We start from the raw sequence: 26,348 nt of genomic DNA on the forward strand, positions 1-26,348 counted from the left end.
GTCGTAAGACTCAGGATAAAACACTGGAATAGGAATAGAAGCACTGACAGATCCAGGCTGTAAAACTATTGAATTGGTCTCCACTTAGGATCGAACAAGTTCTGAGTCTTAGGCTAAGCTGAGCCAACAGTTGAGGGTTTAAGAAAGTCCAATCTAGGTACTTTCCTGGTGGTCCAGTGGCTAAGACTTCTCACTCCCAGTGCAGGGGGCCTGAGTTCAATTCATGGTCTGGGAACTAGATTCCACATGTTGCAACTAAAAGATCAAAGATCCTGTGTGCCACAACTAAGACCTGAGGCAGCTAAATATATATATATATATATATATATATATATATATTTTTTTTTTTTTTTTTCTTTTTTTAAAAAGAAAGTCCAAAATAGAAACAGATATTATCAGGTCACAGAGCAGGAGACAAAGCAGATAATTACTATAACCCTCATACTGTCACTTAACATGAGATAAGATTTTAACTCATTAAAGCATGCCTGATATTATCTCTAACCATGAAAGTCATAGTGGCTTGAAAACTGAGCCTCAGGATGTAAGATGTACAAGGTTGGTATATTTTAAATAAAGCTAAAATCTTGCAAATTAGAGTAAGTCTGAATCTGTAGCATTTTTAAACACAAATGTGGTAGGAAACATGAAAAATTGATTGATACCTTGACTATCATCTATTGTCAAGTGGCTTTGCAATAAAAGGCACATCATGTTGTGTGAGGCCTTCCCAGGTGGCACAGTGGTAAAGAATCCACCTGCCAATGCAAGAGACACAGAGTTGTGAGTTCAGTCCCTGGGTCAGAAAGATACCCAGGAGTAGGAAATAGCAACCTGGTCCAGTATTCTTGTCTAGAAAATTCCATGGATGGAGGAACCTGGTAGGCTGCAGTTCAAGGAGTCCCAAAGAGTCGGACACAGCACACACACACATACACACACACACACACACACACACACACACACACACATATCTACTTACATGTATGAGAGAAATCAGAATTATACAATCAAAGTTGTGTTTTCTGGAAAGCCAAAAACATGACACATTAGTTTCAATGGTATAGATGGAGGAGGCTGGACTAGAATAACAGCACTGTACCCTAAAGTGTGGGCTTCCCCAGTGTCTCAGTGAGTAAAAAAAATCTGTCTACAGTGCTGAGCCATAGGTGATGCAGGTTTATTCCCTGGGGTTTGGAAGATCCCCTGGATGAGGACATGGCAACTCACTCCAGTATTCTTGCTTCGAGAACCCCATAGATAGAGGAGCCTGTGGGCTGCAGTCCATAGGGTCACACTGAGTCAAACACTACTGAAGCAGCTTAGCACACATGCACCCTAAAGTGTCAACACTCAGGAGACACCACTAATAGCCCTTGAGGGGCTCAAAGAGCCAATGAAGCCCATCTGCCAGGAGCAGGTGTGGACAGTGCCCCATGCTGTGTGGCCTACTCATGGTAAGACAAGTCAACCTTTGACAGTAGTCACAAGTCCAAATCAGAAACTGGGTCCTGAGACTTCTCTCGTTGTTCAGTGGCTAAGACTCCAAGCTCCCAATTCGGGGGTCCTGGGTTCGATCCCTGGTCAGAGAACTAGAACCCACATGGAGCAGCTAAGAGTTCATACGCTGCAACTAAAGATCCTGTGTGCCATGCAGCAACAAAGATTGAAGATCCTGCGTGCCACAACTAAGACCCAGCGCAGCCAAATTAAGTAAGTAAATGTGGAAAAAAAATCTGAGTCCTTTACTTTACTAGTTGATGATGGTGAATATCTTGCCATGTCTGGTGTGATGATGGACTCAGGCAGCAGGGGAGACAGTTCACAAAACATGTTTCCATCCACAGCTTCATTATAATCAACCCCATCAGAGACTAGACTCATTCTGTGTGCATTCACCTGAGTGACCCAGATGGTGGTAGCTTACGATGAATGATGTCGGAGTTGTGATCTCTGAAGAAGATTTAGCTTTGGGATCAGGGACCAGGCTTGATCACTCAAGAACTTTTGTGTGGCAGAGTTTTATTAAAATATAAAGAGGGACAGAGAAAGCTTCTAACATAGACATCAGAAGGGGGACAGAGAGTGCCCCCGCTTACCAGTCTTTGCAAGGGAGCTATACACCTTATTACAGTAAAGGGTCTTGCCAGACACACTCTCAAAACAATCCATCTTAACAAGATTAGTCAGAAGGTTCTTGTTAAGGAGAAACATGTCCTAGAGCAAGATACATTGTTATATTGACTAAGACAAAGCAATGTAGGAAAAAAAATTGTCCTTTCTCCTCCTTGAGAGCCTCAGACCCCTTTCTCTTTTTCGGGGGCCCTGGATTCCCTCCTCCTCAAGGGCCCTGGACTTCTTACCAACCTACCTAAGGATGAACTTTCTAAATGGTTAGATAAACATTTATGATTTATTTCCACAGTTTCCTGCTCCAAAGAGAGATGCCTAACCAGTCTAGTTTTCAAGCGGCAGACCAAATAGGTTGGCAACAGCCCAAGAGGCAGTAAAACTACAGGAAGGTTGATCAAAGGGATTATTGGTGAGAACTATGAAATGGCCTTGAGTTCTGCCCACCAAGAGGACTGACAACAGCCATTTTTGGCTCTGCATCACTGGCAATGAGACTGAATGGCTGAATCAGCCAGGGAGAGAGTTGAATTTAGCTGAACCACAGTGAACCAGGGCCAGACATTTAGGGAAATCTCTGTGAACTGAGAGCCACATGGAACCAGCAGCTCTGCTTCAGTTGGTAGAGTAGGGGGTAAAGTTTTCCCCAGAGGGATATCTGCCACTTTTTCATGTAAAGTAGAGATGTTGAGACCAGGACAGCCACATCCTTAAATATACCATTTCCAAGTGAGGATTATTAAATCCTTCCCACTTTGTCAGAAGTTGAGTCCAAGTTGTAGCATGTCTGACTCTTTGCAATCCCAGGGACGGTAGCCCACCAGGCTGCTCTGACCATGGGATTCTTCAGGTAAGAATACTGGAGTGGGTTGCCATATCCTACTCCAGGAGGTCTTGAGTCCAAATTGCTGCTGCTGCTACTAAGTCGCTTCAGTCGTGTCCGACTCAGTGCGACCCATAGACGGCAGCCCACCAGGCTTCCCATCCCTGGGATTCTCCAGGCAAGAACACTGGAGTGGGTTGCCATTTCCTTCTCCAATGCATGAAAGTGAAAAGTGAAAGTGAAGTCTCTCAGTCGTGTCCGACTCTAGCGACCCCATGGACTGCAGCCTACCAGGCTCCTCCGTCCATGGGATTTTCCAGGCAAGAGTACTGGAGTGGGGTGCCATTGCCTTCTCCAGAGTCCAAGTTGACCTACCCCCAAATGTGAATATTAAGCAAGAGTGTCCGAAGGCCTCCATGTGTTAGGTGTTTAGTTTCAATAGGAGCCCAGTAGCAAGCTGATGTGGCTTTTCAAAAAAAGAAAAGTGTACCCAGTAACCATGTTAGGAAGGTGGCAGGCCCCAAACCCTAAGGGGTACCACTGAACACAGGCTGCCTCCACCACCATCTCCACCTGCCTACTGTTTCCATCTGACTCTGTAGGCGCCTCCTCAGCCTGCCCACATGCATCATCTGTCTGCAAAGGCAGATCACTGGTTCAGGTACCTTGGGAACACTCAGATTTAAAACCTATATCTAGGGACTTCCCTGGTGGTCCAGTGGCTAAGACTCTGCACTCTCAGTGCAGGGGGACTGGATTTGATCCCTGATCTGGGAACTAGATCCCACATGCTGCAACTATGAATAATAAAGATGATGAGTGCTGCAACTCAAAGACCTGGTGCAGCCAAAACATAAATCAGTTCAGTTCAGTCGCTCAGTTGTGTCCGACTCTTTGCGACCCCATGAACCGCGGCATGCCAGGCCTCCCTGCCCATCACCAACTCCTGGAGTCCACCCAAACCCACGTCCATTGAGTTGGTGATGCAATCCAACCGTCATCCTCTGTCATCCCTTTCTCCTCCTGCCCTCAGGCTTTCCCAGCATCAGGGTCTTTTCAAATGAGTCAGCTCTTCGCATTAGGTGGCCAAAATATTGGAGTTTTAGCTTTAGCATCAGTCCTTCCAATGAAAACCCGGGACTGATCTCCTTTAGGATGGACTGGTTGGATCTCCTTATAGCCCAAGGGACTCTCAAGAGTCTTCTCCAACACCACAGTTCAAAAGCATTGATTCTTCGGCCCTCAGCTTTCTTTATAGTCCAACTCTCACATCCATACATGACCACTGGAAAAACCATAGCCTTGACTAGACGGACCTTAGTTGGCTAAGTCATGTCTCTGCTTTTTAATGTGCTGTCTAGGTTGGTCATAACTTTCCTTCCAAGGAGTAAGTGTCTTTTAATTTCATGGCTGCAAGCACCATCTGCAGTGATTTTGGAGCCCAGAAAAATAAAGTCAGCCACTGTTTCCACTGTTTCCCTCTCTATTTGCCATAAAGTGATGGGACCAGATGCCATGATCTTTGTTTTCTGAATGTTGAGTTTTAAGCCAACTTTTTCACTCTCCTCTTTCACTTTCCTCAAGAGGCTCTTTAGTTCTTCACTTTCTGCCATAAGAGTGGTGTCACTGCATATCTGAGGTTATTGATATTTCTCCTGGCAATCTTGATTCCAGCTTGTCCTTCCTCCAGCCCAGCATTTCTCATGATGTTCTCTGCGTAGAAGTTAAATAAGCAGGGTGACAATATACAGCCTTGATGTACTCCTTTTCCTATTTGGAACCAGTCTGTTGTTCCATGTCCAGTTCTAACTGTTGCTTCCTGACCTGCATACAGGTTTCTCAAGACGCAGGTCAGGTGGCCTGGTATTCCCATCTCTTTCAGAATTTTCCACAGTTTATTGTGATCCACACAGTCAAAGGCTTTGGCATAGTCAATAAAGCAGAAATAGATGTTTTTCTGGAATTCTCTTGCTTTTTCCATGATCCAGCAGATGTTGGCAATTTGATCTCTGGTTCCTCTGCCTTTTCTAAAACCAGCTTGAACATCAGGAAGTTCATGGTTCACATATTACTGAAGCCTGGCTTGAAGAATTTTAAGCATTACTTTACTAGCAAGTGAGATGAGTGCAATTGTGTGGTAGTTTGCGCATTCTTTGGCACTGCCTTTCTTTAGGATTGGAATGAAAACTGACCTTTTCCAGTCCTGTGGCCACTGCTGAGTTTTCCACATTTGCTGGCATATTAAGTGCAGCACTTTCACTCCATCATCTTTCAGGATTTGAAATAGCTCAATTGAAATTCCATCACCTCCACTAGCTTTGTTCATAGTGATGCTTCCTAAGGCCCATTTGACTTCACATTCCAGGATATCTGGCTCTAGGTGAGTGACCACACCATCATAATTATCTGGGTCATGAAGATCTTTTTTGTACATTTCTTCTGTGTATTCTTGCCACCTCTTCTTAATATCTTCTGGTCCATACCATTGCTGTCCTTTATTGAGCCCATCTTTGCATGAAATGTTCCCTTGGTATCTCTAATTTTCTTGAAGAGATCTCTAGTCTATCCCATTCTGTTATTTTCCTTTATTTCTTTGCATTGATTGCTGAAGAAGGCTTTCTTATCTCTCCTTGCTATTCTTTGGAACGCTGCATTCAAATGGGTATATCTTTCCTTTTCTCCTTTGCTCTTTGCTTCTCTTCTTTTCACAGCTATTTGTAAGGCCTCCTCAGACAGCCCTTTTGCTTTTTTTGCATTTCTTTTTCTTGGGGATGGTCTTGATTCCTGTCTCCTGTACAATGTCATGAACCTCTGCCCATAGTTCATCAGGGACTCTAACAGATCTAGTCCCTTAAATCTATTTCTCACTTCCACTGTATAGTCATAAGGGATTTGATTTACGTCATACCTGAATGGTCTAGTGGTTTTCTCCACTTTCTTCAACATCAGTCTGAATTTGGCAATAAGGAGTTCATGATCTGAGCCACAGTCAGCTCCCGGTCTTGTTTTTGCTGACTATGTAGAGCTTCTCTATCTTTGGCTGCAAAGAATATAATCAATCTGATTTCGGTGTTGACCATCTGGCGATGTCCACGTGTAGAATCTTCTCTTGTGTTGTTGGAAGAGGGTGTTTGCTATGACCAGTGCATTCTTGTGGCAGAACTCTATTAGCTTGTTCTTTTCCAAGGCAAACCATAATTCCAAGGCAAACTTGGATTCACAGTAATCCAAGTCTATGCCCCGACCAGTAACAGTGAAGAAGCTGAACAGTTCCATGAAGACCTATAAGACCTTCTAGAACTAACACCCAAAAAAGATATCCTTTTCATTGTAGGGGACTGGAATGCAGAAGTAGGAAGCCAAGAAAAACCATAAATAAATATTAAAAAAAATAAAATAAGCAAGCCCCCTTCCCCACCCCACATTTGCTAACCATCCTGTACTAACCAAGGAGTCAAGACTCTAGTGTGCAGACTTCAAAGCAGGGTCTGGTTTCCTGTCCCGTGAAGCCAGATGTGGGCTTTGGCAAGGCTCAACATCTCTGAGCCTGTTTACCTATAAAGACAGAGTAACAATTCCAACCTCTCACAAGATGTTTATGAGGATTTAATGGAGGCTATGTTTTCAAGGTTTTTTTTGGTAAATTGTAAAACCCCATGCCAATGTTGACACGTCAAACATGATCATGATACAAAATGGTTTATGGTAAGTGCTAATTAAATGGAAAGAAAAAATGTAATTTCTGTTGAGCAGATTAAAAAAAAAAAAAAAAAAAGACATTGCTGAGAAACCAGATAAGCAGCCAAGGTTAAGTAGAACTTTCCCTGGGCATGGTCCTCTCTGCGCCACATGCATGCTGTTATCATCTAAGTCACAGTGTGTGTTCTCCCCCTTTGTCTTTGCTTTTCTAAGGTGCTATGTGCCTCCAGGTCTCCTTCTGGGGGCCCATGAAGGTCTCATTTTCCCCCTTTGGGCTCTAGGTGATGGTGGTTGGTGATTGTGTGTTTTTGTTTTTGTTTGGTTGCTAAGTCCTGTTAGACTCTTTAGTGACCCCATGGACTGTAGCCAGGCTCCTCCATCCATGAGATTTTCCAGGTAAGAATACTGGAGTCGGTTGCCATTTCCTTGTCTAGGGGATCTTCGCAACCCAGGGATCAAACTCAGGTCTTCTGCGTTGCAGGCAGATTCTTTACCATCTCAGCTACAGTGGTGAAGAACCCGCCTGCCAGTTAAGGAGAGGTGGGTTTGATTCTTTGGTCAGGAAGATCCCCTGGAGAAAGGAACGGTAACCCACTCCAGTATTCTTGCCTGGAGAATTCCATGGACAGAGGAGCCTGGTGGGCTAGAGTCCAAGGGATCACAAAGAGTTGGACATGACCGAGCTACGAACATATTCTTTACCACTGAGTCACTTGGGTAGCCCAACTGTGTGTTTTCATCAGAAATAATTCAATCCCTTTTCTCCCAAGAGTGAGTTAAGACTGGAAATGAAATCCTAGCCCTGGGTGGGACCAGCAGCTACAATTGGTAGGAGGGATGGGCTAGTGGGATGGGCGGATCCTTTTTCTTTTAAGCTTCCTAGATTGTTTTGAACTCTTGACTTTGGCGGTCCCACAAGCAAAGCCAGGCAGGGTACGCGGTGGGTCTGCGGAAATCGGCGAGGAGAGTGGGGTCGGGACGGGGTCCTGGCAGGGCCGGGGCGGGGTCGCGGGCTCCCGGTACATTTGCGCTGGGTTGGCGCGGCTAGCCGCTGGCCCACCGGAAGTCCTACGTCCTGGAGCCCCGGTCCTCGGCAGCGGCGGGTGAGTAAGGGCAGCGGGGAGTTGAGCTCGCGGTGGTGGAGGCTAGTGAAAGGTTTGTCCTGCGATCTTCCGCCCCTGACCTCGGCAGGCGAGGGGAGCATCGCGCCCCTAGTCCTGGAGGAGTTTCCAAGCCCTGAGGGCCCCTGGGGAAACCTGGACTGGTTAGGGTGTGGTCCGGTGCGGCGACCACTCACTCCCTGGGGATTCGGCCAAGAGCACGGGCTGCTAGCATGTGTTGAAAAAGTCAGGGTCCCAGCAACGAGGTTTCGGGGCAGACGGGAATCGGGCAGTGCAGTTCCCGTCAGCGGGACCGGTTCAGTGGGTACTGGGTAGCGGGCCACGCAATCGTGAGCGAAACTCTCCGTCCCTGCCCGCGGGAGCCTCCGAGGCTGGGGTCCGAGGCCGGGCGCGAAGTGGCCGGAGGTGAGCGCCATGGGCCCGCGATCTGACCGGGCAGAGCTAGGACCGAGCAGAGACCCAAAGGCCGGATGAGAAGGGCGAAGGCCCTAGGGTCGTTCTGCTTGGCCGGAGGGCAGAAAACTCCAGTGGCTGAAGCAGCGGCGAGCGGGGCGGCAAGGGCGGACCCCCGAAGCCTGGAGCGGGTGTTGGGGATTTCAGTGGTTCTCAGAATAGCTACAGGAAACACTGGACGAGTTTGGGGTTAGAGATCGGGTGGACTCAGAGCACTGGAAAATGGCGACACATTCCCTCGAGGGGTTTACGTTCTTGGAAGGGCGGGGACGGGCCCTGAACTGATAAACAGGTCTGCGCCTAGAGTCGTGTTACCCCAGCCGCCTTGCACTAGCCGGCCAACCGGTTTGAGCTCTGGGGCGAGTGGATGTAGAAAGTACTATCGAGGTCAACGTGCCAGGGGCAGGCGGCAGCGGCCAGAAATTCAGACTCCATAGTTATGCTTTCTCCCCAAACCAGACAACCAGCCTAGAATCTGGACCGAGCGCCCCTGGCCACCACCCCCAGCAAATGCTTTTGAGAAAGACTTACAACGGTGGGTCTTTCCTGAGGGAAAACAAGAGAGCCAGAACTTTGAGGATACGATTATAGAGACTTTTGAAGTGTTACTTTTACTGTGTTCCACGGGCTAGTAGGAGAATAATCCAGACCTGCACCATCTCACCGCTTGATTATGGATGGGCTTGAAGCGAAGGGAGGGAGGGACCAACTTCACCTCCTAGGAAATGCACCTTTCCTGTCAGCTTTCTTTTTAGCAATCCTATTAACTTCATTGTTGAACGCCCCTTTCCTTTCTGGCATTTTCAATTCTACCACCTTTCAAAAAAGTGAAAGGAAGAACGTCAACAGGTTTTTAAGTCTTCATTCTTTTCATTCCATTCATTCCATCTGGAGGGAGGCCTAGCGGGGTGAGTGGCAGTCCGCAGGAGGAGGTGGGAGTTCCACCATGTTTGGGCAGAGCAGGAACTTCCCCGGTTGGACCGCAGCTCCAGCGCTGGCTCCCTGGGAGCCAGCCCTGTGTAAGTGTTGGTTGTTGGGCTGTTACCCACTTTTTTATTTTAACGGTCGTTAAACTAACTCTGCTGTGGGGCATGCAGGATCCCCATAAGGGATCAAGCCTGGACTTTTAACCACTGGGCCAACAGGGAAAGTCCCTTCTTTATTCTTTACAAGGATCTGTATGTATTAAAAATTCACAGAATCATCCTAGATGGGATCTTAGAGAATCTCCTTTAATCTTATTTTCCAGTAAAACCACATCAGAATGCAGACACTTGCACAAGGCTGTTTGTGACAGAACCAGGGCTGGTTACCTCAGGCATGTGCTTTCTTTCCAGAATACCATACTGCCACCCTAGAGGGGGCTTTGGGACAGCGGGAATCTTGTCCTCGGTGATAGAGCCCAGGCTTTGAACACTAACTGCTGTGGACTGGGAGCATCCCTGAGCAATTACCTAGCATCTCTGTACTTTAGATTACTTAAAATGAGGTTGTTAATCATTACCTCATGAGGCAATACTGAGAGGTTTTAGGTACAAATAAGAGGTTCAATAACTCTTGGTGTTTCCTGACCAAATTAGGAAGCTGTTGTTCCTCACCCCCGTCTTACTGATAAGTTTTGTTTCTCTCTGACCTCAGGTTCCTGGAGGTGGGCAGCAGCTAGAAGCAGGGTGAAGCAGAAGGCAGACGACACCTGCAGGGCTGCAACCTGGCATTACTGAATAGTGACTGCTGAGGCAAGGGGGACCAGGTCCCTGAACTCTGTGGCTGAGGCTTGAAGGGAATCAAAGGTGCTCTCAGTTGTGAAAGAGGAGAGTTTGGACAGCAGAACAAAAAAGGAAGATAGCCCCCTGGAGCAGATATCTTTGACACAGGAGGCCAATTCAAACCCTTTGCAAAGGCCTTTGCCAGGTCTCCCCATCTCCTCAGTTGCTGGAAGGTAGATAGCCCCAGGATGGAGCCTAGTCACCCTTGGGGGCCAGACCAGGCATGGATAAAGCTTAAAAGAGACAGCATGGAAGAGAAGGTGTCTGACCAGCCAAAGCCAGTGGAACCTGTACAGAAGCTGCTCCCTCAGGTGGACGAGGAGGGTCTGCCGAAAGCCTGGAAGGGAGAGTGCTGGTGGAAGGAGTGGGTGAAGGTGAGGAGACCAAGCGAGAGGAAGGGAGGGAGGGCCCGGGTCCTGGACTCCAGGAGCTCCTTCATCCATTATCCTGTCTGCAGACCAAATGGAATCTCAGAAGGTTCCAAGCTGTAAAGCATCCAGGAGAAGGGGCTCCGAGTCCTTTTTTCAGCTTCCATACCAACCTGGAATCCTTCAAGGACTACTTGCTGAAATTCATCAGAGTGGCAGCCTTTCATCCTCCCTACTTTCATTCGTACATACCCCTGCCTTCTCCCCCTGCATTGTTCTCCCTTCCTCTCCACCCTTCCTTTCCTGTCTGTACATTAAAGTTGCTGACTTTGTACTTGTCTTTTCCTATTCCTATTTCTTCTCTCCTTCCGTGGTTTTCCTTTTCTCTTAGTGTTCTAAACCTTTAGACTGGATGTCTGTCTGTCTGTATACAAACTCCCCGAATCTTTCCTGTTCTTCCAGAAGCCAGTCACCTTTGAGGATGTGGCAGTAAACTTCACCCAGGAAGAGTGGAAATGTCTAGATGTCAGTCAGAGGGTCCTCTACCAGGATGTTATATCAGAGACTGTCAGAAACTTGATGTCTGTGGGTAAGAGGCTGGGGTTCCTCACAAGCTTTCTGTCCCAGGCCTTTGGAACATCTGGTTTCCCTGGATAGGTAGATCAGCTCACAATTATCTTCACTGATCCTTGGTTTTGGTTTTTTATGTTCCAGGTGGGAAAGATCTGGGTTACTAGGCTCAGGGTGAAAGAAGGAATGAAAGCTTGCATGAAGGCAAAGATAACACTTGTAACATGATAACAGTGTTTTCAAAGAATGCAAATCTGCCTATTCAGCCAGCCAGTATATCCTGAGTCATATGTACCCGGCACTTTGTTGGAATCTGGCCTTTTGTGTGTCTCCTTCCAGCACTTAAGTGTCCCAGATTATGGCTCTTAAACCACAGATATGCAAGAAGGGAGCCCCTGACGTGTGAAGGGGCAGAGCCTGGGACCTCAGCTTTTCCTCTCCTTCCCATTCCCCAGATGGAATCTTTCTGTCTAATCTAGATCTGATCGCCAAGCTTGAGCAAGAAGAGAAACAGTGGGAAGCGGATCTCTGTTCCCCGAATGGAGAAGGCTTTCATTCAGGTGAGAATTGCAAAGGAGAGAGGAGGGTGAAAAGGGCCCAGGATGCCTCAGGAGGATGGAAATGCCTAAGAGGAACAGGGGTCTGTATACCTGGTCCTAGCTTGCATCCTTCCTGCCTGGACATCATCTGCTCAAGTCCCCTGGCTTTAAGAAGATGAGTATCTGAGCCACTCAGGACAAGTGAATATCTTCAGTTTCCAGGGACTGAGAGATTCCATGTCAGTTGCTTATGGCAGCGATAGCCTCTTGATTAAAAAGTCCTTCCCAAGAGAAAAAGAAAGGGATGGGAGATAAGCCTGATGCTGAGTTGGACTAAGGATGACTTGTTCCTGAGAGTAGAATAAGGACTTGAGAGAAATTTAAGTCTGAGTTGACCCCAGTCCTGGTTTGCCGAGACAGTTCTGGTTTATGCTTCTCACCTTAGCTTGATTCTTAATAGCACGTTCTGGTCATCCAAGTGTCCCAATCCTTATGATATATTATGAGGTCACCTGTGGGTATCTGGGGTGTCTGGGAGTATGATCAATATTGCAAATGAGAGGAATTAACACATGCATTGTAAATAAACTATACTTTGGTAATTGAAAAAAGAAAATGAAAAGAAATGGATTTGAAGAAATGTGGTTAAAATTTTGATCTCAGATATTGTTGGAAGATGCCAGTTAAATTTTTATTTGCTTTCAATTTGACAACCCAAAAGTTTATTCTTATCTCTGGTCTCTGAGGTGTAAGAGTGAGGGTGAATGTCGGGTGGGAGAGGAAGCAGTGTGGACTGAACAGACAGCTGTGTCAGGGCTGTCATGATGAATCCCATCATTCTTCCTCATTTCCTCCAGGAGGCAAGAAGGAGGAAAGCCAAGAACAGAGTCAGAGTTTGGGAGATGAGGGGACTGTTGATGACAAGAAGGCCTCCCTTGCTCACAGAGGCTTGGGCCCAACCTCTCCTCCAGCTGGGTCCCCGGAAAAGACGCCAACATTGCCAGAATCCTGGGCTCGGCCAGCCTTTACCTGTCACACCTGTGGCAAGTGCTTCAGCAAGCGCTCCAGCCTCTACAACCATCAGCTTGTTCACAACAGCGCCCAGTGTGGGAAGTCCTTCCAGAACCCCAAGGACCTCAGCTCCGGCCGGCGCAAGCAACCCAGGGAAAGGCCCTTCCGCTGCTCGCTCTGTGGCAAGACCTACTGCGATGCTTCTGGACTGAGCCGTCACCGCCGTGTCCATCTGGGCTACCGGCCCCATGCGTGCCCCTTCTGTGGGAAGTGCTTCAGGGACCAGTCTGAGCTCAAACGCCACCAGAAGACGCACCAAGGCCAGAAGCTGGGGGCTGGAAACCAGAAGCATATTGTGAGGACTCCGGATACCAGAGCTGGATTACAGGGCCTGGCAACAGGGAACCATGCAGCAGTGGCTGCGACCCAAGGACCCACACTTAAAACCAAGGGTCCCAAGACTCAGCCCCAGCTGTCAATAGACAGGAACCAGGTACCTGCCACCAAGAACATGGTAATCACTGTGAGAGCTCAGGCCCCAGAGCCTGTGACCAGGACCCCAGCCCCAGAGCCTGTGACCAGGACCCCAGCCCCAGAGCCTGTGACCAGGACCCTGGCAGCCAACATGCGAGCTACTCGCCTGAACACCAAGTCCAACTCTCACCCAGAGAAGCCTTCAAGACTCAAGGTCTTCTCTTGCCCTCATTGTCCCTTAACTTTTAGCAGGAAAACCCGTCTCTCCAGTCATCAGAAGGTCCACTTCACAGAGCAGTCCAACCGCTGCTTCCACTGTGGCAAGTCCTTCACTTTATTCTCCGGGCTGATCCGGCACCAGCAGACTCACTGGAAGCAGAGGGTCTACTGTTGCCCTATATGCGACGTCTGCTTTGGGGAGAAAGAGGACCTTTTGGGTCACTGGGGGGGCTACAGAAGCAAGGGGCTATTCCTGGGCAGTCCCCACAAGTGCTGGGCCATCCTGGGTCAGTGGCTTGGCTTCTTTCCCAATGCCTCTGCTGTGGCAGGGAAGGAAATGGATCTTTCTCCTGGATCCAGACCCTCAGGAAAGGGGAGGAAGGGAGAGGAAAAGGCACGCAGAAGAAAGAAAGCAAAGGCAATGAAGGTCTTAGAAGGGAAATGAATGGCCTGTCCGCCTGAGGTCTTTCTCTGTTTGGTTTTCCAGAGGAATGACCTACAGGGTAAGGAGACTGGGATAAAGGAAGAGAGGTGATGGGATAGAGGAGGACATACAGAAAGGAAAGGGGACAAGAAGTGGCACTTGGAAACTTATATTGTTATTAATTAGCACCTAGCTTGTTTCTTTAGACCATCAAGTAGTAATTGTTCAAAAAGACAGTGGATCTCCATTAGGTATGAAGATGAGAGGGAAAGGATGAGAGAAGGGAAAGTCTGAGGGGCCCATCTGGATGGGGTGTGGAAGTAGAAGGGAGGTGTTTAAAAGCAGGCATGTTGCTCCGTTCTCATCCCTTGCTCCCCTGGCTCCTCGTTGAGCCGCTCAGGCAAGATGGAGCTCTGGCCAGCACTCCATGGGTTTCTCCCCAGGTCCTCGCTCTGCAGGTCACTTGGCTCTCTCTTGCATATTGTGGACTTTTCCTGCACCTTCTCTTCAACCCTTCACACCCCTCAGCTCTGCCTACCAGGGCTGAGATTTTGGAAGAAATGACCACCATTTGCAAAGCTGATGTGTTGTAATTTGCAACGAGGAGGTTCCTGGTCTTCATTTCATGGCAGAGACCCACTTGTCTGTGTTACTCTGCAGCACAGGTGTCCTCTGACAGAAAGAAGAACACCTGCCTGGCTGTAGCCGGAGAGGACTTCAGGTGGAAGACAGACCAAGGAGCAGAATGATGTGGGCAGCAAAAAGGGGGAGAGGAGGGAAGGAGCTGGGGAAAGGGACAGACAAGGTAAAGACAGAAGAGAAGTGGATCCTGTTTGGAATTCAGAGCATTCCTGGAAATGCAGATTGCAATGTCCCCGCAGCGAGGAGGGAAATGTGCAACTCAATGGATGTGACATCCCCAATGACTGATCCTTGGACCAGCCAGGCTCTTCTCCATCCCAGCCAAGATGCTGTATCCTTCAGAAGGGGTTTCCTAGAAGGAGGAGAAAATAACTTGAAAAAGCCGTCAACAGTTCCTGTCATGAAACTGTTAAACCAGAGAGAAGAAAGACCCTGAGGAGCCACCCAGCATCAGAGGTGAGGCCCAGGGCAGCTGCTGTAGGGAATGGATGAACGAATGGGAAAGGAGGCAGTTGGAGTGGGATTCCTGATAGTGGGGCTCCTAGCTGGGACAGATCAGGCAGCAGATTAGAGTGCCTTCAGCGCCCATTCCCCAGGAGGAGACATCCCTCCACCCAGGCTTGCCAGCCCCTTCCTTTCCTCTTGGATTTTGATCCCTCAGTAGCCCCCTCTTCCCCTTGCTGCTGCTGCTCTCTGTCTTTTGCTTTCAGCTTTTAAGAAAGTGAAGAAAACTTACTTAGCTCTTCAAGAAATTGCCCTGAAAACAAAGAGAAATAGGTGATGAGCGGAAGATGACTGGCTCCTCCCACATCCTCCCTGTGGACTTTGTAGTCACGCCCCTCCCCCCTTCCACTAAGAGACCCCTCAAGTCTCAATAAGTGGTTCGCTTCTTGGATTATTTCTATTTTCTGAGGAGAAATTTCTTCTTTCTGAGGAGTCTGGGGTTGGCTATGGGGACAGAGCAGGAAGGACATTCCGTCTCTAAATCTTGAACCCTGCTCCCATCCACCCTCTTTAAGTTTCCTATTCAGGGCTGGCTTGATCCCTCCAGCTCAGTGGTCCTGTCTGCTGCCCCAACACTGCACCTGCTAGTCTGCGGTGTAGCCAGTTATAGCAGATGATCAAGGCCACCAGGGGTCCGAGAACCGGCACGATGACAAATAGGGTTATCTTCCAGCAGGGCACCATCAGGAAGTGGGGATCTGAATTATTTGCCACAAAACAAACAGGATGAACATGTGTTCCCCTCTTGTGTCCCACCCACCCACTCCATTTATTATTGCGTTTCTTTGGGATTGGGGGTTCTTAACCTGCGTGCCAAAACAGTTTGGATAGAATCCAGGGAGTTCATGAATTTGCATGAGAAAAGCACTACATTTTTATTTTCACTAACTTCGAACTGAATTTAGCTTTTTCTTCCTGAAAAAGGACCATAACAAATCAGTTATCAGTGGTACTTCTGACTTTATCACCAATGGAAACAGCATTCCCATCAGAGTTGTTTCTGAAGTCTCAAAATACTGTTTATCAATATTTTGAAATACCAGATTGTTAGACTTGCCACTACATTTTATTATTTAATCTATAGTTTTGTTATTTAAAGAAATATTGGTTGCTTTAATCACAAATTTGTTTACATTTTGATAACTTTCAAAATAATGATTTTCTTTGTAATCATATGTGTTGTATTTTATGTGTACATTTCAAAACATTCTGGGAAGGGAGGGGTTCATGAAGCTTCACCAGACTGTTGAAGAGTACAGAGTTAAGACCTTTGTTACTTGAATCCTGTAAAACAAAGATCTTGGTCCTCCCCTTTGAGTTGGAGACTGTGTGTGTTTTTTTCTGCACACTGATTAAATGCCAGGGTGGAGCCAGGGACACCTCCAAGCCTTCAGAAGCAAACGCTGTTCTGGAAGGCTGCTCAGGGCAGGGACCATATTAAAATTTCTGCAACATCCACTCAACAAGGATTCGGGTGCCCTCCTGTTGTAGGCATTGTCCTTAGGCACTAGATGATCTGCAGTGAACAAAAAGGACAGAAACCGTATCCTTGGGCCAACCTTTTTTTTTTTTTTGCTGTATGGCATGCAGGATCTTAGCTCCCCCACCAGGGATCAAACCCGTACCCGCTACAGTGGAAGTGCAGAGTCTTCCACGGTGGACTGCCAGGGAAGTTCAGGCCAACATTCTAGGGGGGGTGTCTTCACTTCCCCCACTAAGTCTTCCCCGAGGAGTCAGTTACTTATTCTGTACTCATGAAAACTCATTTTTCCTCATGATTGGTCAATGATGTATATGTACTTTCATTCACCAGTTAATTTATGTGTATGTATCACTTCCCCAACTAGACATCAAATTGATGTGCAGAGGCACTGTTTACCTCTCCTTTGTAATTCCTGAAAAAATAAAATCATGTACATAAAGTATTTGTAATTCCTAGAATGAGTTAACATTGGGAAGCTGTGTTATAGTACCACACATAAAAGTGTGTGCTTGTGTGCTCAGTCATGTCCAACTCTTTCCGACCCGTGGACTGTAGTCCGCCAGGTCTACAGTGGGGTTTTCCAAGCAAGAATACTGAAATGAGTTGTTATTTCCTCCTCTAGCGATCTTTCCGACCTAAGGATCGAACCCACATCTCCTGCATTGCAGGCAGATTCTTTATCACTGAGCCACCTGGAAGCTCTAATTAATAATGCTATTATCTAACCAACCCTAGATGCAGACGATGACATTCAAAGAAAGAACAAGAGAGGGAGAAGACCAACCGGGAGCCGGGAGTCCTTATGTCCCCAGGTGACAGGAGTCGAGTGAAACACCAAGCTGACCTGGGGGGCTGCCAGAACTTACCAAAAGTCCGGTGGAGATTCTCTGAAAGAAGAAAAAATGCAAATGAACTTAGTAGTGCACTGGCAATGATCCTTTCTCCTCTGAGCCTTTGTTATTTAATCACTTGCAATTGTTTGTAGTTGTAAGTGGTGCACAATGATGGAGGAAGGGGAGCTGTAGGATTTTACTTCTGCTCTCCATGAAGGCAGGGAAGAGGAATGAAACTTTGTACGACTGGTTTTAGGAGTTTTAAATAGAGAAGTTCTTGCTCCAAGGGAGCACAAGGTGTTGGGACAGAGGCAGAGATGGTCAGAGAAAATGACCATTTCAGTTATGAGGAAGGTCTGGGGAGGGAAGGTGCCTGGAACTCACCTATCTCTGCCCAGAGTTTTCCTAAAATAGAAAAAGGCGACATTGTTAATTCTACCTCAGGCAGTAGATGGAGCCCCTCCCCACCCACTGCCCTGGGCCTTTGTGCAGGCTCTTTTCTCAGCAGCCTGGGAGCATCCTTAGAGTGAGAACCAGATTTGAATCCCGGGCTTCAGGCTCATTCTTTGGCTACTGCCTGGTTTAAAGAAAGTGGAGAACCTCGGTAGACAGCAATGTCCACCAACACCCTGAACCATTATCTCCCCCACTGCTGTCTGCTCCTTTTCCTGTTGGTTCTGGGGTCACACAGGCACTCCACCCTGCTGGGTTGTCAATTTGTTAATCTAAAGCTACTTCCCATCTGAAGGAGGAAAGAAGGAACTAAACATTTAGTTGAGCAGCTGCTTTGTGACTGGCTCTGTATTAGGCACTTTACATAACACTGTCCCCTACCTTCTGGGAGGGAGGGTGTTATCTCTGCCTGACACAGACAAGGCAACTGAGACTTGGAGGAGGGTTCTGGTCATTGAGCTGGACCCAAACCCAGGCCACCCAATTCCACTGCTGCTGCTAAGTCGCTTCAGTCGTGTCCGACTCTGTGCGACCCCATAGATGGCAGCCCACCAGGCTCCCCCAACCCTGGGATTCTCCAGGCAAGAACACTAGAGTGGGTTGCCATTTCCTTCTCCAATGCATGAAAGTGAAAAGTGAAAGTGAAGTCGCTCAGTCATGTCCAAATCTTCTCAACCCCACAGACTGTAGCCTACCAGGCTCCTCCGTCCATGGGATTTTCCAGGCAAGAGTACTGGAGTGGGGTGCCACTAGTCAGGTCCTTTCTCCTCAGCCATGTGGGTGAAGAGGTTACTGAATATCTGGGATGAGGTCATGGGGAGAGAAGACCCCACCAATATCACCCCTTCATATACTCCAAACCGTCCTTGCTGCTTTAGCCTGTTAGGAATGGGAAGGGGAAGGAGGCCCTATAGGCTTTGGCTTTGGGAACACTTGGTGGAGGGGAGAAGTCTTGACATGAATGCTCTTGGGCACAAGAGGCAGCTTCAGACAGCTGGACCCCAGACCTCGATGTTGGATGGAGAAGGAGAAACACCTATTATGTGGTAGGGAGTTTTACTTATAGTATCTTTGTTTAAACCTAATAACACAGACCTGCCAAATTCTGAAGCTCACACTCTCCCAGAAGGATAAGCTGCTGTGTATGGTACAGGGGCCAGAAAATAGGGGTTTCAGTTTGAGCTCTGCCACTTACAAGCTGTACCAGCTTGAGTAAATCTCTGAACCGCTCCAGGCCTCAGTTGCCTCCTCTGTAAAATGGGGTTATTGCATGTCAGCCCTACCTCTTATGAAAGCTAAAGGTCCTGTTGCCCAAATGATAATTACATTCAGCAAGATATAAAACTTGTCATTATGGAGTTCTGAACCCAGAAGTCCCTCAAGAATAGGTATCAGCTGACCAAGCTCCAAGAGGCCAGGCACTTCAGGGACGGTCCCCCGCCAGCCGCCCTCCAGCCTGTACCTCGGAGTCTGCGCTGCAGGCACAGGAAGACGAGGCCCACGGTGATCTGTAGGAGGAGCACTGGCAGGACCGCGATGAGCACCAGCACGCCGGGGTTGATCCAGTAGAAGGGATCTGAAAGGCAGAACCAGGGAGGCCCAGTGCTCATCCTCAACAGCCAGCACAGCGCCCAAAGATGACTCAGAACTGACATCTGAGCTTAGGCTTAAAGGAAAAGTGGTTGTTTCCAGGCAGGGCCGGTAGTTTAGAATGACAGGAGTCTATATATTGGGCAAGTCTTGGAGAGTTTTGAGAACCACACAAGGGACTTAGATCTGACCCTCAAGGTCACGGGGGTACTCTGAAGGATTTCTTGATGAGGAGTAACAAGATCTGACACACTGACTGCAGGACGTGGGGAGGGGTGGGGAGTCAATTAAGAGGCTATGATAAGAGTGAAAGTAAAAAACCTGAGCCTGAACTAGGACAGTGTAGGAAATCGAGGTGAACTTAAACAGGAGAAAAAGTCTTTTTAGTAACTTTTAAACTGAAATGTAGTGTTTCTTTCAATTATGTTTGTAGGTAACACTCTGAAACAATATGAACAGAACCTGAGACTTTCTCATCCTTAAAACACACAACTATTTTCATATCACAGTTGGTGCAGAAATCTCAAAATATCATTTATGTTCACCGTTTTGAAATGACACTCTGATCAGGGCCACCCCATATCTTATTTAAAAGTAACCTGGAGCAACAGGATTTTGATAACTATTTTAGTACAGGTATGTATTCGTTTCAAATATCCTTCTGAGAAGGGGTCCATCGACTTTACCAGTCTGATAAAAGGGTGCGTGACGCAAAGAAAAGTTCAGAACCTCTGTTCTGGAGATTTTGAGAAAGTGGAATCCATGGATTTGGTAGATGTGAACTGGAAATGGTAAAGAGAGAGGGGTGATCTTTGCCTTTCTGGTGCCATCTAGTGCCCATTTTAGAGTCTGCCCTTCAGTGCCTCAAAGCTTTCCTGGTGTAGTCTCAGCATGCAGGGACTACGCTTTTCATTTTGTTCTCTGCTTTAGGGGGCTAAGGGCTTCCCTTGTGGCTCAGTTGGTAGAGAATCTGCCTGCAGTACGTGCGACCTGGGATCGATCCTGGGTTGAGAAGATCCCCTGGAGAAGGGAAACACTACCCACTCCAGTATTCTGGCCTGGAGAACTCCATGGACTGTATAGTCCATTGGGTCGCAAAGAGTCCCACATGACTGAGCGACTTTCACTTACTCACTTAGGGGGCTAAATAAAGATACTGACATCAGGGTAGGCATTAAGTCACAGCAAAAACCCTCAAACTGGTTTCGTAGGTAAAAATACCACCCTTCAAGCTGTAGTTTCAGGTTCTTGTCTGTTACTGTGTCCCCCAGGAGAAAACAGTCAACTCTGCTTTCAAAGTTCTTATCAGAAGTAACCTGGAGCAACATGATTTAGCAACTACACACTTTAGTTCCTTTCTTTGTACACCTTTTATATTTTAACAAAGGGTTAGAATCACAAAATGAGAGAAAAGCAAACATTGTGAGACTTCTGATATAAAGTGATAAGTGAAGTATATAGCATCACCTATGAAATATGCCTGACAAAACAGATCAAATGAATCTGAATCTGATGGTGCATATTCTAATCGATGAGTTCACAGGAAATAAAGCGTATGGAACACCCTGTTGAACAACATGGGAATGAAATCATGGAGAGGTCTACAGGGCGAATACCTGCCTGTGGATCTTGTTTGGATTGGATTCAAGCAAACAAACTGCAAAAATGTATTTATAAAATAATCAGAAAAATGTGAACACAGACTGGGTATTAATAAGAATTTTTGTTAAAGTTTAAAGATGTAACTAATATTTTGGTTATGATTTTGTTTTGTTTGATGAGTTTTTCTGTTTGAGACATACATTCTTGAAGATTTAGCAAATGACATGATAATGCTGTCTAGGATTTGCCTGAATAACTCAACTGGGGAGGAAGTTAATGAGTGTGGTTGAGTGAAACAGGTTGTCTGTCCCTGGTTCATAACTGCTGCAGTCAGGTGATGGGAACTGGGAGGCTCATAAGAATCTCTCTACTCCTGGGACTATTTTACAGTTTCATAATGAAGAGTTTAAGGAAAGGTTTAGAGACAACTAGTAACAAAATCATAAAATTGACAAGAAAAATGTAAAGTTGGAAAGTGAGATTAGAAACTCTCCAGTACTCTTGCCTGGAAAATCCCATGGATGGAGGAGCCTGGTAGGCTGCAGTCTATGGGGTCACTAAGAGTTGGACATGACTGAGCGACTTCACTTTCACTTTTCACTTTCATGCATTGGAGAAGGAAATGGCAACCCACTCCAGTATTCTTGCCTGGAGAATCCCAGGGATGGGGGAGCCTGGTGGGCTGCCGTCTATTGGGTCGCACAGAGTCGGACACAACTGAAGAGACTTAGCAGCAGCAGCAGCAGAGAAAAAGGGAAGGTAATTACACCTGAGAATCCCATGGACAGAGGAGCCTGATGGGCTACAGTCCACGGGATCGCAAGTGTTGGGCATGACTTAGTGACTAAACCACCAATTACACCTGAAATTTGGCAATCACATGCTTACTGCATTTTGGTCCTAAATTTGTCTTGGCTTCCTGGAGCCACAGGCTAAGTGAGTGGTCCCTTATAAAATACTCTTTTTTTTTTTTTTTTTTGAAGACTCTTAGGCATGCAGATTATAAGACAGGAGGAAGTGGGTTGGATTATGGAAATCCACCCAAAGGAAAACTTTCTCCCCAGGGAGGTTTTTTTTTTTTCTGAGGGAGTGGGGATGGGAAATGTATTGGGGGAGGCAGTTTTTGAGCAAGGAGGAAGTTACTGAACAGGAATGAGGAAAATCAGCCAACTGGAGAGGTTGGCTCTCCAGTTAGACTCCCTTGCAGGTAAAAATCCCCCAGTAAGAACAGCTGTATGAAGAACATTCTGTGCCACACAAAGCTATTTTCACATGCCTGAAATCCCTCTGTAGAAACAGTGCTTTGTTATCCCACATACAATGCCATCTTCTGGTCCCAGCACTGCGACAGTGGCCCTTGAGACCCAAAAGTGATCGATTGTCTGATGTTTGTGCTGCAGGTGGGGAGGAGGGAAGGAAAATGACCTGAGGCTCTGGCCTCAAAATATTTTTGATCCTCGATTAAATAGCAATTAACTTTCAAATCTCCCCCTCCTTGTACACATCTTAACTCCTCAGAGATAGATAAAACAACAAAGTTTCAAAGTCATCCATCACACAAAACATACTGCAATGAAATTCTGGAGAAAGGAAGCAATGGAGGTAAAATCTATAGGTAACATCTCTTTCTATGAATATAGTCAGACATTTGTTCTACTTGTTTAACTCACTTGTAGTTACGTTTATCAGGAATATATTCAACCTCATCTAATAAAACACTACAAACACATCAACTGAGGAATTCATTGTAATAGGATTTGCAATAGGACCTATTCCTAGCCTTAGGAATAGGGCTCTTATTCATAACAAATAAATAAAAAGACAATACAAAGCAAAACAAGAAGGGAAAAAGTCCACTTGGATACTTTGATTAACTTTTAGATAATTCATATTCCCCTTGAGTAGCACAAAATAACACACAAATGGATTATCCTGGATTTTGCTGCTTGCATTTATCATTTTTTTCTATTTAAGATAAAGAATTTCCCTAGGCATACCCACAAATGTACACATTATATATACATTTTTATATAAATGATAAGTATGATGATATGGATAAAATTACAGTTGTTTTTCTTTTTGTTGGATCACACCCTATCCTCCCTTCTTTCCCCCAAAGTGAACCATATTAATTTTCTTACCGATGTCTTTTTGTGTTTCTCTGATATAAAACATAAGGTTTTGTCCTGTTCCCTATATTCTGTAGCTGTCTTTTATTATCCAACAATACCTTGTGAAATGCCTCCAGGATGTCTGGTAGGGCCCTAAAGCAATTTTTTACATGGCTCCATGATATTTACTATATGGATAACAGTGTTTACTCAGTCACTCCCTACACTTGGGTATGGACTCTGATTCTGGCTTCTTTCTCATGTAGAGTAATGATGTAGTAGACATTGCGGGCATATGAATTCCCATGTGTTGATGTGTGTATCTCTATGAAGTTAATTCCCAGGAGCGAGCTGTTTGGGTTGAAGGATCTCATCTCAACTGAGAGAATGGTCAGAGGCTCAGAGGAAAGTCTTGGCCATCGAACAGATGATACCGACTGATACACACACTACTCACCTTCCACTTTCAATTCCATCGCTGCCTCCTCTTGGTAAGAGTGATCTCGGAAGAAGCAGGTAAAACCTCCTTCATCTGAGAACCTCACATTCCGGATCCTGAGGGTCACCTTCCCTTCCCCAATGGTCTCTTTTAGCAGCTGTGTGCGGCCCCGGTATTCAGGTGCCTGCTCTTCGTCTTGGTCCTTGCCATTTCGGTAGAGATGAACCACCCTGGAGAAGGGGGGCCGATACCATCCCACCTCCATGCCTGTAGCGTTCTTTCCTGGAGATATGCGACAGGGCAATTCCACTTCATCCCCTACCAGCGCCCGGATGGGGTGCCCTGGTCCTATTACTCTGAACTGTCCTGTCCAAGACACCAAAGAAAAGAAACTGAGTGTCACAGGGAACCTGGACAAACAAGTCCTTCATGGGAAGGAAGGGCTGCTTCAAACAGGGAAAGAAGGAGCTTAATTTTTAAGTGGAATTCTAGAGCCAGGGAAAAGCTCAGTTTTTCTTAAAGGTCTCTGTTTGGAGAGAAACAGCGAGTTCCCTGCATAGATCATTCTAGCCAGTGGCCATCCCAGCCCCTAGGAATGCGGCCAAACATTGCTCAGTTTTATGGTCCCACGGGCCTTCCTGTTCAGACTTGGCCAGATTGATTGTTATTTTCCCCTTAGCGGTTTTGCTTTGGTCACTTCACTGCTACCACCTCTCTGTCACTTCTCAGCTCTCTGTTCTTGTTCATACCCTGGTCCCAGATTCTTCTCTGAGATCACCCTAGAGGTGGCTCTGTTTTCTTCTTCATTTCCTCTGTATCTTCAGCCCTCTCTATAGCTCCTGGACCCTGCCATACATGCTCCCAGTCTGTTTTCATCTGTGGGACGTATCTCCTCGTCAGACTGGAAGCAACTGGGAGATGAGGCTGCTTTCTCCATTAGACCTGCAAAGATTTCTTGAAGGCATGCATAGGTCCCCTCTGTTAGGTGGCTCCTTGAGGTTGGGAATGTGTCTTCTGAGAGCAGGGCTCCTCTGTAAAAACTTATTAGTGTCTGATCGTGCAGAACAGAACTCTCGGAACAGAACTCTCAAACATGACAAGACACTTCAACAAACATTTATTGAGGTTTACCATGGGACAAGTGTGACTAAGCATGTTAAAGGTTTCATTTTATTGAACCCTGACAGCAACTCCAAAAGGTTGTTATGATATTCCCTGTTTGATAGGTGAGAAATCAAAGCTGGAAAGATAGGTAAGAACCAAGTTCAGGGAAAGCCCTGAGTTAAGGTCACGTGATGGAGTTGGGGTCCCTTCTGAAGGCTGTAGGGAGGCACTGAAGGTGTCTGAGGGGAACCATGTCAGCATATCTATGTTTTGGAAAGATCACTTGCACGGCAACTTGAGGATGTATTGAAGGAAGTAAGCCCAGAAAACTAGCCTTTCTGTTCTCAGAGTCTCCCCAGGGCAGGAATAAAGAGAAATCTTACCTGCAGAGCTGGAAGTCAACTGGAGGAGGAGGAAGAGGAGGGAGGGGAGACAGCTGGGCAGAGAGGAGCTCAATAAACTGGCCATCTCCACTGTCAGTGGGGACAGAGAGCCCCTGCAGCAGGGTCAGGCCAAGGAGAGGCCCTTGGGGTGCATGTCCCCACCCCTGAAAAAGTCCTAGGGGAGGATCGGGGAGGGCAGAGCTGCCCTGGCCCTGTCTCCTCCCCAGCAGAACCACAGCTGTGCTCCCAGGTGCAGCCCCATGTCATCCCTGCCAGGACTTACACAAAAGGGCTACAGAGCCAGGGGATGACCAGGGCTTGCCTTCCCCACCCCCTCAGAGCTGGAGCAGAGGCTGCCTGGTACTGGGCCTTCCTCCCCCACTCCCTCCTGGCGGCCAGCCTTCCCGGGGGCTTCTAGGATCTGACCTGTTGGGATGAATCACTCACTGGACCTCAGGCTGAAGCTTGTCCAAGTGATCTGCAAGGTCTCTTCAATCCCTCACCTCCAGGCGCTAGCCAAGGGAGAGGGATCTGTGTTGGATTTTTTTAAAAAATGAAGAAGAAACATTTAGACTTAGTTTCCTATTTCTACCATCTACTGTCATCACCAGGCCATTCATTCCTCTTGATATCTGACCTCCCTCTCTCTCACTGCAAATCTAAATGCCCTTCCTTATGTTCTGGTGTGTTGCTTGGATTTAGTTAGCGTCTCCCTCCCAAAGAATATTAATACAGTTTGGAAAGTCACAAGTTGAGTGTCACGAGTTGATTGCCACCTGTGCTTGGAGAGGCAGGTGTGAAGAAAGTATTATAAGATCTGCAAAGTCCGTGACTGTCAATCAACACAGGCATTGAGGACAGACCAGCAACCAGGATGCATCCTCCAGCCGGCGCATCACTCTCCAGTTTCCTCCGTGTCACAAGGAAAGTGAAATCTGGGATGGAACCTGCATGGAACAGACCATGGGGTCACAAAGAGTCGGACACTGAACAACCAGATAAACAAATAAGAATCCATTTTCCTTGCATTGGATGCTCAGAGTCCCAACCACTGGATGGCTAAGGAAGTTGCCGAGAGCTAGGATTTGAAGTCACTCTACCTCTGAAGAGCTCACTTCCCTTACCTCCATGCCCTCGACTGCCTCACATCTTTGTAAAGGGGGTGGATTTCTGGAGCTGGGGTGAGCAGTCCCTTGGATGACATGGTCTCTGGACAAGGGGAGAGAATGGGGAAACAAAGCCGGTGGTGTTGCCATTTACAGAAATCACTATAGGAGCCTCTTTGTTTGCTGAGCATGGAGCACGGTGTGGTCGTGTCTAACAACCCTGTGCTGTTGGTCAGGCTGGTCGTGACGGTCAGCAGTTAATTGTTGCTTTAATTCTGTGTGGCACATGTTATGTGATCTTACAAATATTCTTCAGTTGTTTCTTGCTCTCCTCAGTAGTTTCCATTTGAGCCACTCCTCTCACCAGGTCTGATAACAGTCTGTGTACAGAGTCATGTATGCAAAGTGACATGCTATAAATATGTTAATGTATATGTTAAACAACACACTATCCATATGTGAGATAGTAAGCACTCAATAAATGGGAGCTTACCTAGATGT

At 46.8% G+C, this 26,348-nt stretch overlaps 2 protein-coding genes across 11 annotated transcripts; one reads left to right on the forward strand and one right to left on the reverse strand.

Moving 5' to 3' along the window:
• Positions 1-7,533: 7,533 nt before the first annotated feature.
• Positions 7,534-16,665, forward strand: ZFP57 (ZFP57 zinc finger protein). 5 transcript variants are annotated; one of them, XM_010818393.4, is made up of 5 exons: positions 7,534-7,755; positions 9,865-10,366; positions 10,823-10,949; positions 11,386-11,490; positions 12,327-16,665. In XM_010818393.4, the coding sequence occupies exons 2-5, from the start codon at positions 10,181-10,183 to the stop codon at positions 13,616-13,618; spliced, it is 1,710 nt and encodes a 569-aa protein (XP_010816695.1). In that variant the 5' UTR covers positions 7,534-7,755; positions 9,865-10,180; the 3' UTR covers positions 13,619-16,665. The 5 variants fall into 5 exon arrangements, with proteins under 5 accessions (XP_010816695.1, XP_059736615.1, XP_059736614.1 ...); XM_059880632.1 differs by having other exon boundaries at positions 11,410-11,490; XM_059880631.1 differs by having other exon boundaries at positions 7,534-7,585.
• Positions 12,136-25,021, reverse strand: MOG (myelin oligodendrocyte glycoprotein). 6 transcript variants are annotated; one of them, NM_001013584.1, is given in 8 exon segments: positions 13,267-14,591; positions 14,976-14,996; positions 15,325-15,441; positions 17,093-17,113; positions 17,444-17,464; positions 18,975-19,088; positions 23,273-23,620; positions 24,742-24,844. In NM_001013584.1, coding segments are annotated over 8 exon segments (741 nt in total). In that variant the 5' UTR covers positions 24,827-24,844; the 3' UTR covers positions 13,267-14,577.
• Between the last annotated feature and the right edge of the window lie 1,327 nt (positions 25,022-26,348).

This window comes from Bos taurus, chromosome 23 (genome assembly GCF_002263795.3).
Source record: "Bos taurus isolate L1 Dominette 01449 registration number 42190680 breed Hereford chromosome 23, ARS-UCD2.0, whole genome shotgun sequence".
Taxonomy (NCBI): Eukaryota; Metazoa; Chordata; class Mammalia; order Artiodactyla; family Bovidae; genus Bos; species Bos taurus.

What these genes read in the sequence shown, in the direction of transcription:
- ZFP57 (XM_010818393.4), top strand. Translation starts at nt 10,181, where the DNA reads ATGGAGCCTAGTCACCCTTGGGGGCCAGACCAGGCATGGATAAAGCTT. An exon ending in GGTGGAAGGAGTGGGTGAAG is followed by an intron (nt 10,367 to 10,822) that starts GTGAGGAGACCA and finishes CTGTTCTTCCAG; the next exon opens with AAGCCAGTCACCTTTGAGGA. An exon ending in CAGAAACTTGATGTCTGTGG is followed by an intron (nt 10,950 to 11,385) that starts GTAAGAGGCTGG and finishes CCCATTCCCCAG; the next exon opens with ATGGAATCTTTCTGTCTAAT.
- MOG (XM_059880201.1), bottom strand. Translation starts at nt 24,826, where the DNA reads ATGGCCAGTTTATTGAGCTCCTCTCTGCCCAGCTGTCTCCCCTCCCTC. An exon ending in GTTGACTTCCAGCTCTGCAG is followed by an intron (nt 23,621 to 24,741) that starts GTAAGATTTCTC and finishes TGTCTTGGACAG; the next exon opens with GACAGTTCAGAGTAATAGGA. An exon ending in AAAACTCTGGGCAGAGATAG is followed by an intron (nt 17,114 to 17,443) that starts GTGAGTTCCAGG and finishes TTCTTCTTTCAG; the next exon opens with AGAATCTCCACCGGACTTTT.